The sequence below is a fragment of the Larimichthys crocea genome, chromosome X, assembly GCF_000972845.2.
Source record: "Larimichthys crocea isolate SSNF chromosome X, L_crocea_2.0, whole genome shotgun sequence".
Lineage (NCBI taxonomy): Eukaryota > Metazoa > Chordata > Actinopteri > Sciaenidae > Larimichthys > Larimichthys crocea.
Window position 1 is genome coordinate 31,593,040 of NC_040020.1, and position 14,735 is coordinate 31,607,774.

Genomic DNA, 14,735 nt, shown 5'->3' on the forward strand with positions numbered 1-14,735 from the left:
TGAGGAAGAACTAAATAAAGCTGACAGAAATATAGCTCTTATAGAATGCTTAACAAAGTAAAACAATAAAAAAATAAAATGTATTGCTAATTTTAAAAAGGTGTAATGAACATCCAGTAGCAAAAGACCTGATCATCATCATTCTTGATCTATACCTCATTATTTAAAATCAAAAGGTTGCTAAGTGTTTATCTGTAAGTTAACAGGTCAGTTAATTTACAGTTTTTACACTTTAGGTTGAGAGCATGTAGAAAAGTCAAATGCTTATTAATAATATAATATTGCTGTTAAGGCTGAAAAGGTTAAAACAAATTGAGGATGACCTTTGAGGAGTCTAATTAGCTCCACATAACAAACAGCTAAAGAGAGTTATACATGTAGTTCGTCCAAAGAACAGGGCAACAGTGAGAAAAAATACAACATTTTATATCATTACTTTATACAATTAAATGTACACAAATTTCTAACATGCTAAACTTTTCTAAATGTTTTGTTTAAGTTTGTAAATTGTGCTAAAAATGAATGGTTGTCTCAGTGCTGCATATTCTTTGACTGGTCTGTCCTGGAAGATATCAAATCAGTGGTTTATCTGCTTAAATAAACAAATTACTACATATAAATACCAGGCTGCAGATTCCTCGTGTTCAGTGGGTTTTGTTGATTGTGCTGTACAATGCAGACGTATCGTCCTCAGATGACCTCCGGCTTCTGCTTTTCAATTGGAAAAAATAGTTGGATTAATTCTGCAAATACATGAAATTATTAGAATATAAACTGTAATTATGAACTTTTTCATGCTGATATAATTGTGTTGCTGTGAGAAGAGCTGGTCACCTCGGGTCAGTACTGCCACTGGTAAATTTGATGGCAGCGTACTCGATACTCTCGTAGTCTTCCTCGATGTGTCTCAGGGGGTGAGCTGGTCTGATGTTGGAGTAGAGAGGATCTGTGTGAGTCCTGATAAACTGGACACGGGCGTAGTGAAGGTCATCCTGCCGGTCATCCAGTTGTTCGTGAGTGGGTAGATAACACATAAACAAGATTAGCAAAAACAGACTTGTCAGTGATATCAGATTATCAAATAATAAAATAGAAAGATTAAAGAGTGGGTAGGGTGAAGAGAGGACATGGTTATGTTTTGTGAAAAAAGGTAAGCAGGTGGATTGGAATTGTTCAACTTTTCTTCCTTACCTGTTCCCTGTTGTCTGGTGTCTCTCTAGGCTCAGATGATTGCGCAGAGGCCCTCTTCTTTCTGGTTAGGAGAGTTAAAAAAGGAAATAATAAATACATTTAACCATATTTGACCAAACTGACAGTGATTTAATCTGTAGTGATTTAATGAAAAGGACATTTCAGCTCCAATAAACCTGGGTAACTTTGTATTTTAGAAATTGAGGCATCTTTCAAGACGACACCCTGAGGTCAGTTCCTGAGTCACAGGCAGGAGGATGGAGGTGAGAGGAGACGACCTGCCACAAAATAGAAAAATGAGAGAAAAGCCTGGAGAGATGAACCACTTACCTAATTATAAAGGCAGAGAGGAGTATGACAGCCAGGACTACAATTGTGGTGGTTCCAATGGATTTCCAGGCTCCTAAGTAAATTAATAAAAGATAAGTAAGATCACTAAAAGAATCGTTAATCCTCTAGGACAAATACAAATGTAACAACACTTGTATATATTATAATCCTCTGTATCAAAGTCAAGCTCTTCACTGGTCATAAGCGTTTATTCTGCTCAGAAACAGAAATATGAAGTATGAAAATGATTTTTGCAAATGTTGGATTAAAAAGAGACCTAAGGTGAATCTGAGCAAAACTGGCAAAACTGCATTTGAAATACAATGCAAGGTTGGCTTTAATATGACACAGCATCCAACTGAGTTCAGTCTATATGATTCAAAACTTTCAGATTTCATTGTGACCAGTTTCACAAGAAAGGTTTAATTTTGAGGTTCCCTTCCCCCTGAATGAAATCTGACCTGCAACAACAATCAGGTGTAAGGTGGAGTTATGACGTCCTCTTCTGTTCTGGGCTTCACAGTAATAATTCCCACTGTGTTCAGGTCTGAAGTCAGTGATGGTGAAGATCTGTCCTGATGCTTTTGGTGAGTCTTCATTCTCTTTGTACCAGGTGTATTTAGCTGCTGGGTTAGCATCACTGCTACAGGTCAGATTGACTGAACTGTTCTCCACTATCTCAGCAGAGGGACTCACTGACACAGAGGGAAGCTTTGGAGGATCTGGAGGAAAAATCAAATAAAAGATGATAGATTTCTGTGCTACATGTTTTGTAGCACCAAAACAAACTAGTATATAAACAGGATTTCAAGGAGACAGAGGTTGTAACAGGACAGAAGTCTTTGGCCACACTAGATGTATTTTTATGTGTGGGAGCATCTGAAACTTTAGAGGTGGTTTTCTGAATTACCAATGGTTTGAATCCCTGGAGGACAATATGTAAAGAGAGACAATTCATTTTGTTGTGTGCCTGGGCAGATTTTGTACTCCCTCTTATAAATTTACAATCAAAATTGGTCATTTGTCCATAGTTTTCTACATCAATAAGTAGTTCAACTTCCTCAGTGGCACAAAGCGACCCACTAATCTGTCTTTGCTGTTATAGGAGAAGCACTAATGTTTAATACTCACACTGGACATCTATAAACAGAGATGAAGAGTCGATCTGTCCATGTTGATTCTCAGACTTGCAGTAGTAGTTCCCTCTGTCCTCAGAGCTGATGGAGGTGAAATGATAGATGCCTGTTGATCTCTGAGGCAGCTTTTGCTTCTCCTTGTACCAGGTGTATTTAGCTGCTGGGTTGGCATCACTGCTACAGGTCAGAGTCACTGAACTGTTCTCCACTATCTCAGCAGAGGGACTCACTGACACAGAGGGAAGCTTTGGAGGATCTGGAGGAGATGATTGACATGCATTAACTGTATAATCAAATAATAAGTTGCAACACTGCATTTCACTCACATTTCACATCAACAGAGATGGATTCAGATGTCCTCCTCCCCAGCTCGTTCTCAGCTGTACAGTAATACTCTCCAGACTCAGAGGACTGGATGGATCTGAAGACGAGCTCTGCTTCTTTACTGAGAGGTTGAGGGTCTGGATCTCCATTCTTCTTGTACCAGGTATAATGAACTGCTGAGTAAGCATCGCTGCTACAGGTCAGAGTCACTGAACTGTTCTCCATGATTTCACCAGGAGGACTCAGTAACACAGAGGGAACCTTTGGAGCATCTGAAGCAAAAAACGAATAAATAGATAAATAAATAAATAACAGGTGACAAAGCAAATATTATATACAAAATTAAAAGGAGATGTTGATTCCTTCATGGGCACCTCATATTGTTTTGCTGGACAGAAATTTTACCCACGAGTAAACTCACACACTGAGGGAGAGCTGTAATTCTCATGTCCTTTCAAAGCACAAGAGATGAAGTCTCCATCATAAATTTGTCCTTTATAAAAAGAATTTTCCTCCTTCATGATTTTCTGTCCATTCTTGAACCAGACGTAGGAAGGACGACCTGCTGAACCACAGCTATTGTGACACCTCAGCTCTGCATAGATATAAGATTGGTAGGCTGTCACTCTGGTCACCTGCACCTGAAGAACTGGTTATATGAGGAAGAAGATACACTGTCACTGCTTAACAGTAAAAAAAAAAATTTAAAAAAATGCATCCATATGATAATCTTACAGTTTATTATTACTTTGAGACATCAGGTACTAAAATGATTAATACCACAAATAAAAAAAATTTAAAAAACTGCTACATGTAAAAATACAACAAATGATTTCATAATTGTTATGAATAACGTTTAGTTTAATTTTTTATTGTGCTGTTGTGAATATCAGTTTGTGTTCATCGGTACCTGTGACAGTCAGAGTTGTGCCAGGTAAAATACTCCTCCATTCAAACCATGGTGTTTTGAATTTGAAGTGATACTGAGCTGAATCACTCTCTCTCAGGTCTCTGATTCTCAGAGTGGAGCGTCCTCTCTCTGTTTCAAGGACCTGAACACGACCTGCATACAGGGAGTCTTCACTAAGGTCCTCAGGCTGTGACGGGCTCTGCCACTGATCACTACGTTCAGGACTGAACCAGAATTTTGATTCAACATGATCTTTGTAACTGTTGTACGTGCAAGAAATGTCCACTGATGAACCTTTGGAGGCACAGATGCTTCTGTCAGTGTACGTGACTCTGTTGCAGTTTTGACCATCGACACCTGAAAGATAAAATATTTTTATTGCATATCCATATTTAGCAAAAAGGGAAATTAGAGAACAGAGAGTGAATCTGATACTGTTCTTTGTCCGAGGAACATTTTTTAAATATAAATATACACTATGTAAGTTACTTTTTTGGACTTGTGATTGACTCTTGACTTGCATGTGCTGTAAAAATTGGAGTCAAGAGAGGCTGGTTGACAAAATGAGCAAGAAAAGCTAATAGCAGTTAATAGATAGATATAAGAACAGATAGTTAGCGAAATTCTACGATAGTTATTGTTTTAGGACTTTATTACCAGATCCATCCAAGGCTTGTTATGTTACATTTTTAAATGTAAGCTCTTCAGTTTTTCAATAATGTGGTAAATATAAGTCTAAAATTGTCACGGTGCATTAGCGAGATGTCAGAGGGAGACTGTGGGGTAAACTCACACACTGAAGGGGACGGGAAATCCTCGTGTCCACTGACAGCACAGGAATAGCTGTCTACAGGAGAAAAGTAAACTGAATAATATGATGATTTTTTATTAACCATCTGTCCATTCTTGTACCATACGTAGGAAGAATGATAAGGTACATGACATCTGCTGTGACAGTTCAATTCTGCCCAGGAAGAACGTGAAGGTCTCACAACCAGCACCTGCAGATCCGGCTCTTCAGAGAAACAAAAGATATATTTAATATTCTCTATTAAATATTAGGATCACAGGTACACACACAAAGTCAAAATTACAGATACACACAGTTCATACATTTTCATATTTTCAAATTCATGTTTAGTAATATGGAGCATTTCTAACTATCCTAAATTTAACATTTAACGGGGTAAGTACACAAAATCATGCTCTGTACTGTAAAAGAATGTGTTGATACAGTATATATTACATCTGTACTGTAAAAGAATGTGTTGATACAGTATATATTACATCAGTTTGTTTTCATCAGTACCTGTGACAGTCAGAGTTGTACCAGGTAAAATACTCCTCCATTCAAAGCTTGATGTTTTGAATTTGAAGCGATACTGAGCTGAATCACTCTCTCTCAGGTCACTGATGATCAGAGTGGAGTATTTTACCCACGCATCGACCTGAACCCGACCTGCATACGTGGAGTCTTCACTAAGGTCCTCAGGCTGTGACGGGCTTTGCCACTGATCACTATGTTCAGGACTGAACCAGAATTTTGATGTGATAGGTTCATAACTGTTGTACATACAATACATTTTCACTGATGAGCCTTTGAAAGCACATATGCTTCTGTGAGAGTACGCCACACTGTTACAGGATCGACCACCAACACCTGAAAGATAAAACCTTTTTTAAACAGAACTGTTACAGCTGCATCTTTCACAGCAGTAATACTGGTAGCAGAAGTGAAAAAAAGAGATATGTTAATATAGAAGTGAGAAGTGAGATTATAGATATTTATATGTCTTTGGATAGTGCAATAAGTTAAATGTTCCACCAGTTGCTGTTCTGTTTGTTCGACTGTGACGTAAACTCACATATTGAATACGGGGGGAAATCCTCATGTCCTCTGACAGCACAGGAATAGCTGTCTGCAGGATGAACGGGCCCTGAATATGAAGCTGTTTCTTCTTGAATTTTCTGTTCACTCTTGTACCAGATGTAAGAAAAACTGTCAGGTAGGCGACAACTGCTGTGACACTTCAGCTTTGCCCTAGAAAAACCCTGATGGGTTATTGATTCAGTCACCTTCACCTGTACATCTGGATTTGTGAAGAAGCAGCAGAAATATATATACATTTTAAACACAATGTATATATAATCTAGTCTCAACAACATTACAGAGCTTTCAGTCACACTTACTGGTCTTCATTCAGCAAACAGAGCTGGCTTAATTGTCATGACATGACCAAAATGTGATCTTTAGGTTGCATGATAATAAACTGAGCAAGACAAAGAGATGCTGCCATTCATAGACACCTGAAGGCTTCAGTCACAGCTGTCTGTACATCAGACCAAAACCAGTCCGAGACAGCTCAGCGGCCATGCTTGAACTATAACAGGGGCTACAGTCTTCCCACAATATATGACCACATGCTATCATGTGACCAAAAGTTCACATTTAACCTGTGTCATTTGTAACTGGATCTTAAAGCTTAGCTTCATCAACCCATGTCATTTTGTTGATCTCGAATATTTGAAAAAAAAGCAAAGTGTTTAAATAAAAACATTACCTGTGACAGACAAAGTGACTCCAGGTGAACCAGTATATTTCCAGTCATGTAGGTTTGTTGTGAATCTGAACTTGTACTCAGCTGAGTCGCTCTCTCTCACGTCTGAGATTCTCAGAGTGCAGTTGTTGTCCCCACAGATGTACTTCACACGACCTGCATATTCTGAGTCTGTTATCAGATCCATGGGTTCACTATAGCGTACTCTAGCAAACCATAATCTTTGTACTATATTAGCAGGTTTTGTTCTTGGGTATGTGTATGTGCAGCTCATTTCCACTGTTGATCCTTTTACTGCACAGATCTCAGTAGGAGTGTAAGTCACTCCCCAGTCATTTTTACCTTGTACCACTGTAACACAGAGCACAGTGGAAACCACAGTCGGATTCAAAACATCAAACAACAATATTTTGTGTTGGTGCATCTGTATGTGAACATGCTACAACTGAAAAAAATTAAACTTAAACATCAAATAAAATTTCTCACATTATCTCACTGAGAGGCAATAATACAAAATTGTGATGTAAACATGTAGTTTGTTTGAATATGGTATTTTGTCAGGTGATGAAAACACTTGTCAGATTTAGATAATCAAGCCAAACAGGATCAAAGTTTACTACATTTTCAATGTTTGGATGTAATCATCCGCAGAGCAAGAACCCAATTGCAAAGTGCTGCTTCCTCCAGTCCTTGGAAGTTTCAATTTCAAGTACACAAGTCCAAATTTGGCATTTTCTATTTACAAAGGAGCAGAAGAGCCATGACCAGAAGACTTCTGGACTGTTAAATTTGATCTAAGATTAGATTGCTTTTTTCATACCCACACCCATCTGACAAATAATATACATATTAAATCAAACTACTTTGAAAGGCAGGTGAAAGGATACAGCGTGAAAACAACAAACAGATCTGAGGACTCACCACAATAAACCTACTATTGCTAAATATAATAATAAATAATTAAATAGAAAACAAAGGCTTAAGCAGAGCAATGATTTGGTCATTTTGGGATTTATTTTGGAATATCTTCTTAATCCCACTTAAGACTGCTCTGAATAAGTGAACTAGATTTCCTACAGTGTAAATGTGGATATACATTACCTGGCCAGTAGAGAAGGAAGACAACAAATGCACTGAGTCCTGCTGATGTTAAACTCGTAACTCCTCTCATCTCTGTGTGGCCTCAGTGACAAAAAAGTAATGAATGTACACAAGACATGTATTAGTCACTTACTACGACACAGAAAGAAGTTGTCTTGAACTGTGACAATCCTCTGCGGTTAAGAGCTTAAGCAAGAGACAGAAAGCAGGTGGTTTAAATAGAACAGACTTCCTTCCTCTTTACATTATTAATATGCATGGTGAACCAGATGTCAGTAAATGGTTCTTTCCAAAATATATTTAAGGTAATCTATTTAAAACAGAGAGAGAGAGACCAAGACTTGTTTTTTTGTTATTTAAGGTTTTACATTTCAAGAAAAGATTCAGTTTATTCTCAATATCAAGGAGAGAGTTAGAAAGCTTATCATTTTTTACAGAAGTATACAATCATTTTATAGCAATGTAAATGAAAATTTACACTTAAAACAGTATTGTACTGTATTTCTACAGTAACCAACCAAAGTTCTATTGTAATAATCATATGTAGTTGCTGTCAATTCAAAGCAATTCGCAGTAATATTACAGCGATGTACTGTGTTGTCTCACTTGGTTCTTTTTTATAACTATTAGTATACAACATAATGCAAGACAGAACATTCAAATGAGCTGTGATGGTAATGCTATAGTCACATTTTCCATTTTTGAAACTGGCTTAAAGCAAAGGAGGGCAGAAAATTGTGGAAGTGATTTCAGTCAGAGAAATATGGCTCTTGAATAACATCTAGTGACAACAGTATGAAAATACAACTAGGCCAACATATGTTTATCTCCAGTACCCCAGTTTTATATATCAACTTTCATATTTCTAAAGCATGTTAGTTTAGCATAAAGCTGAACCTCATAGGACTGTCATTCATTTCACAGATCTGATGCTTTGTCATTAAAAAAAAAAACATTTGAAACTTAAAAAAAGTAATTTTAAGTTATCCTGTGGGGAATATGAATGTCAGTACCAGATGTCATGGACATCCATTCAATAGTAGTTGAGACAGATCAAAAGTCAACAAACCTCCAAAGTTATCAGGATTTATACTTAAGGCACCATGGATATTTGTACCACATTTTATGAGATTGCATCCGAGGGTTATAGTCCAAGGTTCACCAAAGTCAGTAGGATTTATCCCCTGAGGACAATGAATGCTGGTACAAATAATTATAACAATCAATCAAGTGGTTGTTCAGACCAAAGTTGTGGACCAACCGACGGACTGAATTTGGCATCCTTAGACTCATGCTGCCCCACATGAAAAAATCAAAACAACCAAAAAAAAAAACAGACTAAAAATTCCTCTTGCATTCAATACGGTTGTTGACTGTACTATACAGTGTAGCTGGATCCTCTCCCGGGTCTGGACCTCTGGTTCTGAGAGAAAAAAGGGGATGATGAAGATATGTTATTAACTAATACAAGTTTCTAAAGGGGATAGCAAAATGTAAAAATGTAACCATATCAAAAAGTTGCGACAGCCATAAAAGTGCTAAAATTAAATACTACAAGTATTCTATTACTAAGCATGTCGTTTTGATATTTTAATCATAATAATCAGAGAACAGCTACTCACCTCGGGGTAGCACCAGCACTTTTAAAGTTGATATCAGTGTAATCAACCTCTTCTTCCTCTTCCTCTTCTTCCCTTTGTCTGCGGGGTCCAGCTTGTCTGATGTTGTAGTACACAGGATCTGTCTGGTTGTGGGAGAAGCGGATGCTGGCATAGTTGAGATCATCCTGCTCCACAGTCTGATTGAATAGATAAGACAAGACAAAATTAACATTTCTGTAGCACTGTTTGAAATCACTGGACATTGGACATTGGAAGAGCATCAATTTGATTTTATTTACATACCATCAAATCATAATAGAAGTTATTTCATGACATTTTCCATATAGAGCAGGCCAAGACTGTATTTAATTAACTAATTATAACTACAACTATGATTAAAACAGAAATATTGCTAATTGTAGTGATAAAGCTAATTATAATAATAAGTCTGGTGGAATTCTAGCAGCAGGTGCAACTGCATTCCCTGATCTTTTGTCTCAGTTGCAGGTGAAAATAGACAGGAAACTTACCTGTGCATCATGCACAGGTAAGGACTCAGCCTTACTACTTGGAGCACATCAGGTGATCTACTGGGTCACCTCAAGTAATAATAGTAATAGATCCTCTAGATTTATTCATCCATCCATTAACTTCTTCCTGTCCCTGAATATCCCTGAAATCCCTTCTCCATAGCAATGACCTCTTTATTGGTCAATCTTAAGGTCTTTCTCATGCAATCCCGCCGGTATCTTGTTTGTCTGCTGCCAGTTCGATGTGTACAAAGGACATTTACAGCCAGCGTCAGAGTCACTCATAACCCACCCTCTTCATTTACCCATTTACATTTACAACCACATACTTTTAGTCACTATACCCAGAGTTTGACAGTAGATTAACAGTAAAGTGAGAGTTTCCTCATCAAGGTCCAATGTTCTGATGATATAATGCCTCTGTTTAACACTCAGTCATGACTACAACCTCAATATGACAGAATTTATTCACTTGTAGCAGTAACTCATTCCTAACCGGAGAAGCCAATCCACCATTTGACAGAAGACTACCATGGCCACAGACTGGAAGAGAATGAACTTCACCAAGGATGCTTGTTGATACTCTGTCTCAATATTCTCCAAGAGTGTACTTTAAATAACAGCCTGCTGGAGCCAGCAGATCTACAGTCTAAAGGTCAACTGGAACGGACACAATCCACTCCTCAGTTGTGCTACGACAGCAATACAACTGAGGATAACTCCAGAAAAACGACAGAGTCAAGGCATGAATCATGGGTTTGGTATTGTATGAAGTGAATGTCAGAGTGGGGTTTCATAGGAATTTACATGAAAATTGTTTAACTCTCCTTGTTTACCTGTTCTGCGTTGTCTGGTCTTTCTTCTGGCTCGGCAGATTGCTTGGCAGTCTTCTTTTTTCTGATTAGAAGTATTAATAATTTAGTTGCCAAACTGACTGCTAACAAGTCCAATATTCAGGTACCTCATGTACAACGGATTCAGTAAAACGGATCTACTCACCTTATCCGTAGGAAGACAGTGAGACATATGACAGCCAAAAAAACAGCAAGGGTTGTTCCAATGGCTGCTGATGTCCATGCCAGTGGAAAAACTGTGATAAAATGAAAAAGTGAATTCAGGTGTATTCAGGTGTTTCGGACCAATGGCCTGATAGAGTGATATAACAAACAATTTTCTTTCTTCGTGTATCATGTATGTTCTTTTGAGATAATACAAGACGTTCAGGTCAGGCTACAACTGGTTCTGGACACCCTGATATCATCTCAACTTTCTCCTCTAAATACAAATGTGCATTGTCTAAGTCAAGTTTGTCCATTTTTTAGCTCATTGAGTGGATCAGATATTGTGAAGCAGTCTTAATTTCAGTAAAAAGTTACTGATTTGTATTCTGTCTCACCCATGTAAACAAATCTTTCTGTTTTAAAGGTTTTTAAAACAAAGCTTTTAAACTTGGGTTTTTATTTTTGTAGTTTTGTAATTTTTGCAGAGGTCTGGGAACACAAAGGCATTGCTACAAGTCCTGACAGGGCAAAATCAGTCAGACAATAACACAGCATATTAAAACTGGGCCTACAATAACATGTAAGCCTCTAGAGCTTGCTTAGATGATTGCACAAAGATTGATGGGTAGCCTATCATGATCCATCTTCTGTAACCACTTATCCTTATCAGGGTCACAGGGAGTCTATCCCAGTTGGCATTGGGTAAGAAGCAAAGTATATAAATCAGTGTTATATAGACTATTATAATTATTCTTGTTTAATTCGGCCAATTTATCTAGCAATATGTTGGATTCACACACTTATAAACACATTTTTATATAAAAAAAAAAAGAGAACACTTTTCAAAAAGCAGGATCTAAACCAATTTATTCTGAGGTTTAAACTTAAAGTGACCCAACTGTCAGTAATCTCTAATTGTGCGGGGGGAACTATGTGAGTTACAGTAAGTACTGTAGGCCAAACTGAAACCAGGAAGTCAGTCAATATTACTTTTAGTTTTCTTATGAAAATGAATCTGGCTAATCTGAGTCACTTTATAATCAAGTCTGATTGTCTGCTGTTGTTTCTTGCCTCAACCGACTTATTTTTTAGTGATGTCACCATGTCTTCTTCTGCTTCTTCTTCTTCTTTTTAGAGTGATTTGTGTCTTTGGAAATTTAATTCTAAACTTTGGGGATACCATGCGCTCCCTCCAATACACAAGGAATCACCAGCTGTTACTTCTCACCGGAAACCAAAGAGTTTCAGGTGGAGGGTTTAACTCATAGCATAGGGCATCATTTAATTGCCATCCCTTAACTCCCCCACTCGCATGACAAGTGAACTGAAAAACTGACCTGCTACAACAGTCAAATGTAAAGTAGAGTTATGACGTCCTCTTCTGTTCTGGGCTTCACAGTAATAATTCCCACTGTGTTCAGGTGTTATGTCAGTGATGGTGAAGATCTGTCCTGATGCTTTTGGTGAGTCTTCATTCTCTTTGTACCAGGTGTATTTAGCTGCTGGGTTAGCATCACTGCTACAGGTCAGAGTCACTGAACTGCCCTCCAGTATCTCAGCAGAGGGACTCACTGACACAGAGGGAAGCTTTGGAGGATCTGAAGCAGAATATACACAGAGAGAAAATCTATGAATGACTCACCACCAACACCCTCACCCAAGAGACTGTGCAATCTGTTTTATCTGTTTTCATTGTGACATATTTTAGACTTAAAATAAGGACAGGAAGGTATGCTGGCAAAGTGCTATGCTTTATATGTTTTCTGTTAATGTAATGAAGTAGGCATTGATCTGAGTTTGGCTGATGAAATGTTTACAAGTAGAGTTCCAGTGGCGGTGGCATGACTTGAAAGGACATGTGTATCGTGAAAAATAAAATGTGACTTACACTGAACATCTATAAATAGCACTGAAGAGCTGTTCTTTCCATATTGGTTCTCAGACTTGCAGGTGTAGTTCCCTGTGTCCTCAGGGCTGATGGACATGAAATTATAATGTCCTTCTGGCCCTTGAAACACCTTTTGCTTCTCCTTGTACCAGGTGTATTTAGCTGCTGGGTTAGCGTCACTGCTACAGCTCAGAGTCACTGAACTGTTCTCCACTATCTCAGCAGAGGGACTCACTGACACGGAGGGAAGCCTTGGAGGATCTGTATGAATATAAAATATTATCAGTTGATAATGAATTACTGTAGTAGTTGTTACAGACATGGAATGATGTGATCAAGGTGGTCTAAATCTACTGCAGCTGCTCAGTGATCTACAACAGCAGACTGTAAAAATAGAGCAGGCCAAATCGTTTTAATGGGTTAAAGGAATACTCGAGCAATTTAGATTTAGATGGATGAATCATTGTTGAGACACCCCTGCTTCCTAAAGCATCTTTTTTCTTTCAATCCTCATAGCCCAGTTTGTAATGCAGACTCTCGTTGAATAATTTGGCAGATTTAATATCTCTATATTTTGTAGCCTGTATTTTACTCACATTTCACATTAACAGAGATGGATTCAGATGTCCTCCTCCCCAGCTCGTTCTCAGCTGTACAGTAATACTCTCCAGAGTCAGAGGACTGGATGGATCTGAAGACGAGCTCTGCTTCTTTACTGAGAGGTTGAGGGTCTGGATCTCCATTCTTCTTGTACCAGGTGTAATTAGCTGCTGGGTTAGCATCACTGCTACAGGTCAGAGTCACTGAACTGTTCTCCACTATCTCAGCAGAGGGACTCACTGACACAGAGGGAAGCTTTGGAGCATCTGGAGGAGATATGAACATACATTAACTTTAAAATGAGAATTATTGTGTTTATTGTAGCTGTCCAGAGTGCTGATCCTGGAGCTGTTGCTGAATGTCTTTCATGCAGTGGTGGGGAAGGATAAGAAAGACTTATTTATTATTTTCTACATTTGTTTTCCTCTCTGTTGTCATAGTTACTGTTATACTTTCAGTTGTTGAATTTATTTGTCTTGTATAAATAAACTTTCTGTGGTTGTAAAGATTCTGAAGAGTGTGCATGGCTTGTGGTGTATTTTGTACATGACTCCAGTTGATCAGAATAAATGTTTCATGATTATGAAAATACATTTAAAATATAGAAAAGGTAAAAAAATAAATAAATAAATAAATAAATAAATAAATAAATAAATAAATAAAGAGAAGTAAACTCACACACTTGAAGAGAGGTGAAAGACCCCAATCCATATACAGCACAGGAATACTTGTCTGCAGGATTTATTGTGTTTGGGTGAAAGTATTTTTTTCCCCTATCTTGTCCTTCAAGTTTCTGTCCATTATTGTACCAGATGTAGGACGAATGATCAGGCAGCTGACAAGTGGTGTGACATGTCAGCTCTGTCCAGTTAACATACTGGTTGACTGATGATCTCCTCACATGTATGTGGAACTGAGGCTCTGTGATGAATAAACAGAAATGTTCATGTTTAGAATCAGCTGTCAACGTGAACACATACACACATGTTGATATTCATTTTTTCTATTTGTTAAACATTTCCAGTGAAAATGTTACCTGTGACAGACAAAGTGACTCCAGGTGAACCAGTATATTTCCCTGTTGCATGGTTTGTTGTGAATCTGAACTTGTACTCAGCCGCGTCGCTCTCTCTAAGGTTTGTGATTCTCAGAGTGCACTTGTTGTTATCACAGATATACTGCACACGACCTGAATACTCTGAGTCTGTTGTCAGATTATTGTAAAAATTATTATCACCCGCTTTCGTAAACCAGAATTTTTCCTTAATTTCTGTTTTACGGCCATCCATTCTGGCTGGATATCTGTATGTGCAGCTCATGTCCACTGTTGATTGTTTGAAAGCACAGATCTGAGTAGACGTGTAAGTCACATCCCAGTGATCCTTCACAGCTGAAACACAGGCCATCAACACAAAATCAGAATTATAACATCAGAGGACAGCGTTGCATATATTCTTTTTACATAAACCTGCTGGAGGACTGGTTCCTTAAGTTGTCTCAGAGTGAGACTCGAACGTTATTCATGAAGCTGACTGGACACACAACCACACAGATTGTGGGTTAGC

General features: G+C 38.0%; 2 protein-coding genes across 13 annotated transcripts in view; both read right to left on the bottom strand.

Moving 5' to 3' along the window:
* The window catches only part of LOC104939516 (B-cell receptor CD22), a 509,789-nt gene that overhangs the window by 897 nt on the left and 494,157 nt on the right, over positions 1-14,735 (bottom strand). For 7 of the 12 annotated variants that reach the window (XM_027283228.1, XM_027283222.1, XM_027283232.1 and 4 more), the window contains 8 exons: positions 12,571-12,831; positions 12,162-12,280; positions 2,653-2,794; positions 1,983-2,243; positions 1,522-1,594; positions 1,192-1,252; positions 835-992; positions 624-711 (listed from right to left, as the gene is read on the bottom strand). In XM_027283228.1, the coding sequence (XP_027139029.1) occupies positions 645-711; positions 835-992; positions 1,192-1,252; positions 1,522-1,594; positions 1,983-2,243; positions 2,653-2,794; positions 12,162-12,280; positions 12,571-12,831 (1,142 nt within the window). In that variant the 3' untranslated portion in view covers positions 624-644. Of the gene's footprint in view, positions 1-71; positions 712-834; positions 993-1,191; positions 1,253-1,521; positions 1,595-1,982; positions 2,244-2,652; positions 2,795-7,902; positions 8,974-9,172; positions 9,349-10,517; positions 10,579-10,680; positions 10,772-12,019; positions 12,281-12,570; positions 12,832-14,735 lie in introns of those variants that run through there. The other 5 variants (XM_027283224.1, XM_027283225.1, XM_027283223.1 and 2 more) reach the window with 5 other exon arrangements.
* LOC113746652 (uncharacterized) lies at positions 3,116-7,796 on the bottom strand. Its single transcript, XM_027283237.1, has 8 exons — positions 7,551-7,796; positions 6,453-6,800; positions 5,757-5,981; positions 5,201-5,551; positions 4,685-4,906; positions 3,892-4,248; positions 3,356-3,630; positions 3,116-3,253 (listed from the first exon to the last, which is right to left on the bottom strand). The coding sequence occupies exons 1-7, from the start codon at positions 7,618-7,620 to the stop codon at positions 3,383-3,385; spliced, it is 1,821 nt and encodes a 606-aa protein (XP_027139038.1). The 5' UTR covers positions 7,621-7,796; the 3' UTR covers positions 3,116-3,253; positions 3,356-3,382.

Excerpts from the sequence above, each read along its gene's own strand:
- LOC113746652 (XM_027283237.1), bottom strand. The coding sequence starts at position 7,620 with ATGAGAGGAGTTACGAGTTTAACATCAGCAGGACTCAGTGCATTTGTT. Across the intron at positions 6,801-7,550 it reads CTTCCTTCTCTACTGGCCAG|TGGTACAAGGTAAAAATGAC; the intron begins GTAATGTATATC and ends TCTGTGTTACAG. Across the intron at positions 4,249-4,684 it reads TTTCCCGTCCCCTTCAGTGT|GTGTCGATGGTCAAAACTGC; the intron begins GTGAGTTTACCC and ends TTTATCTTTCAG.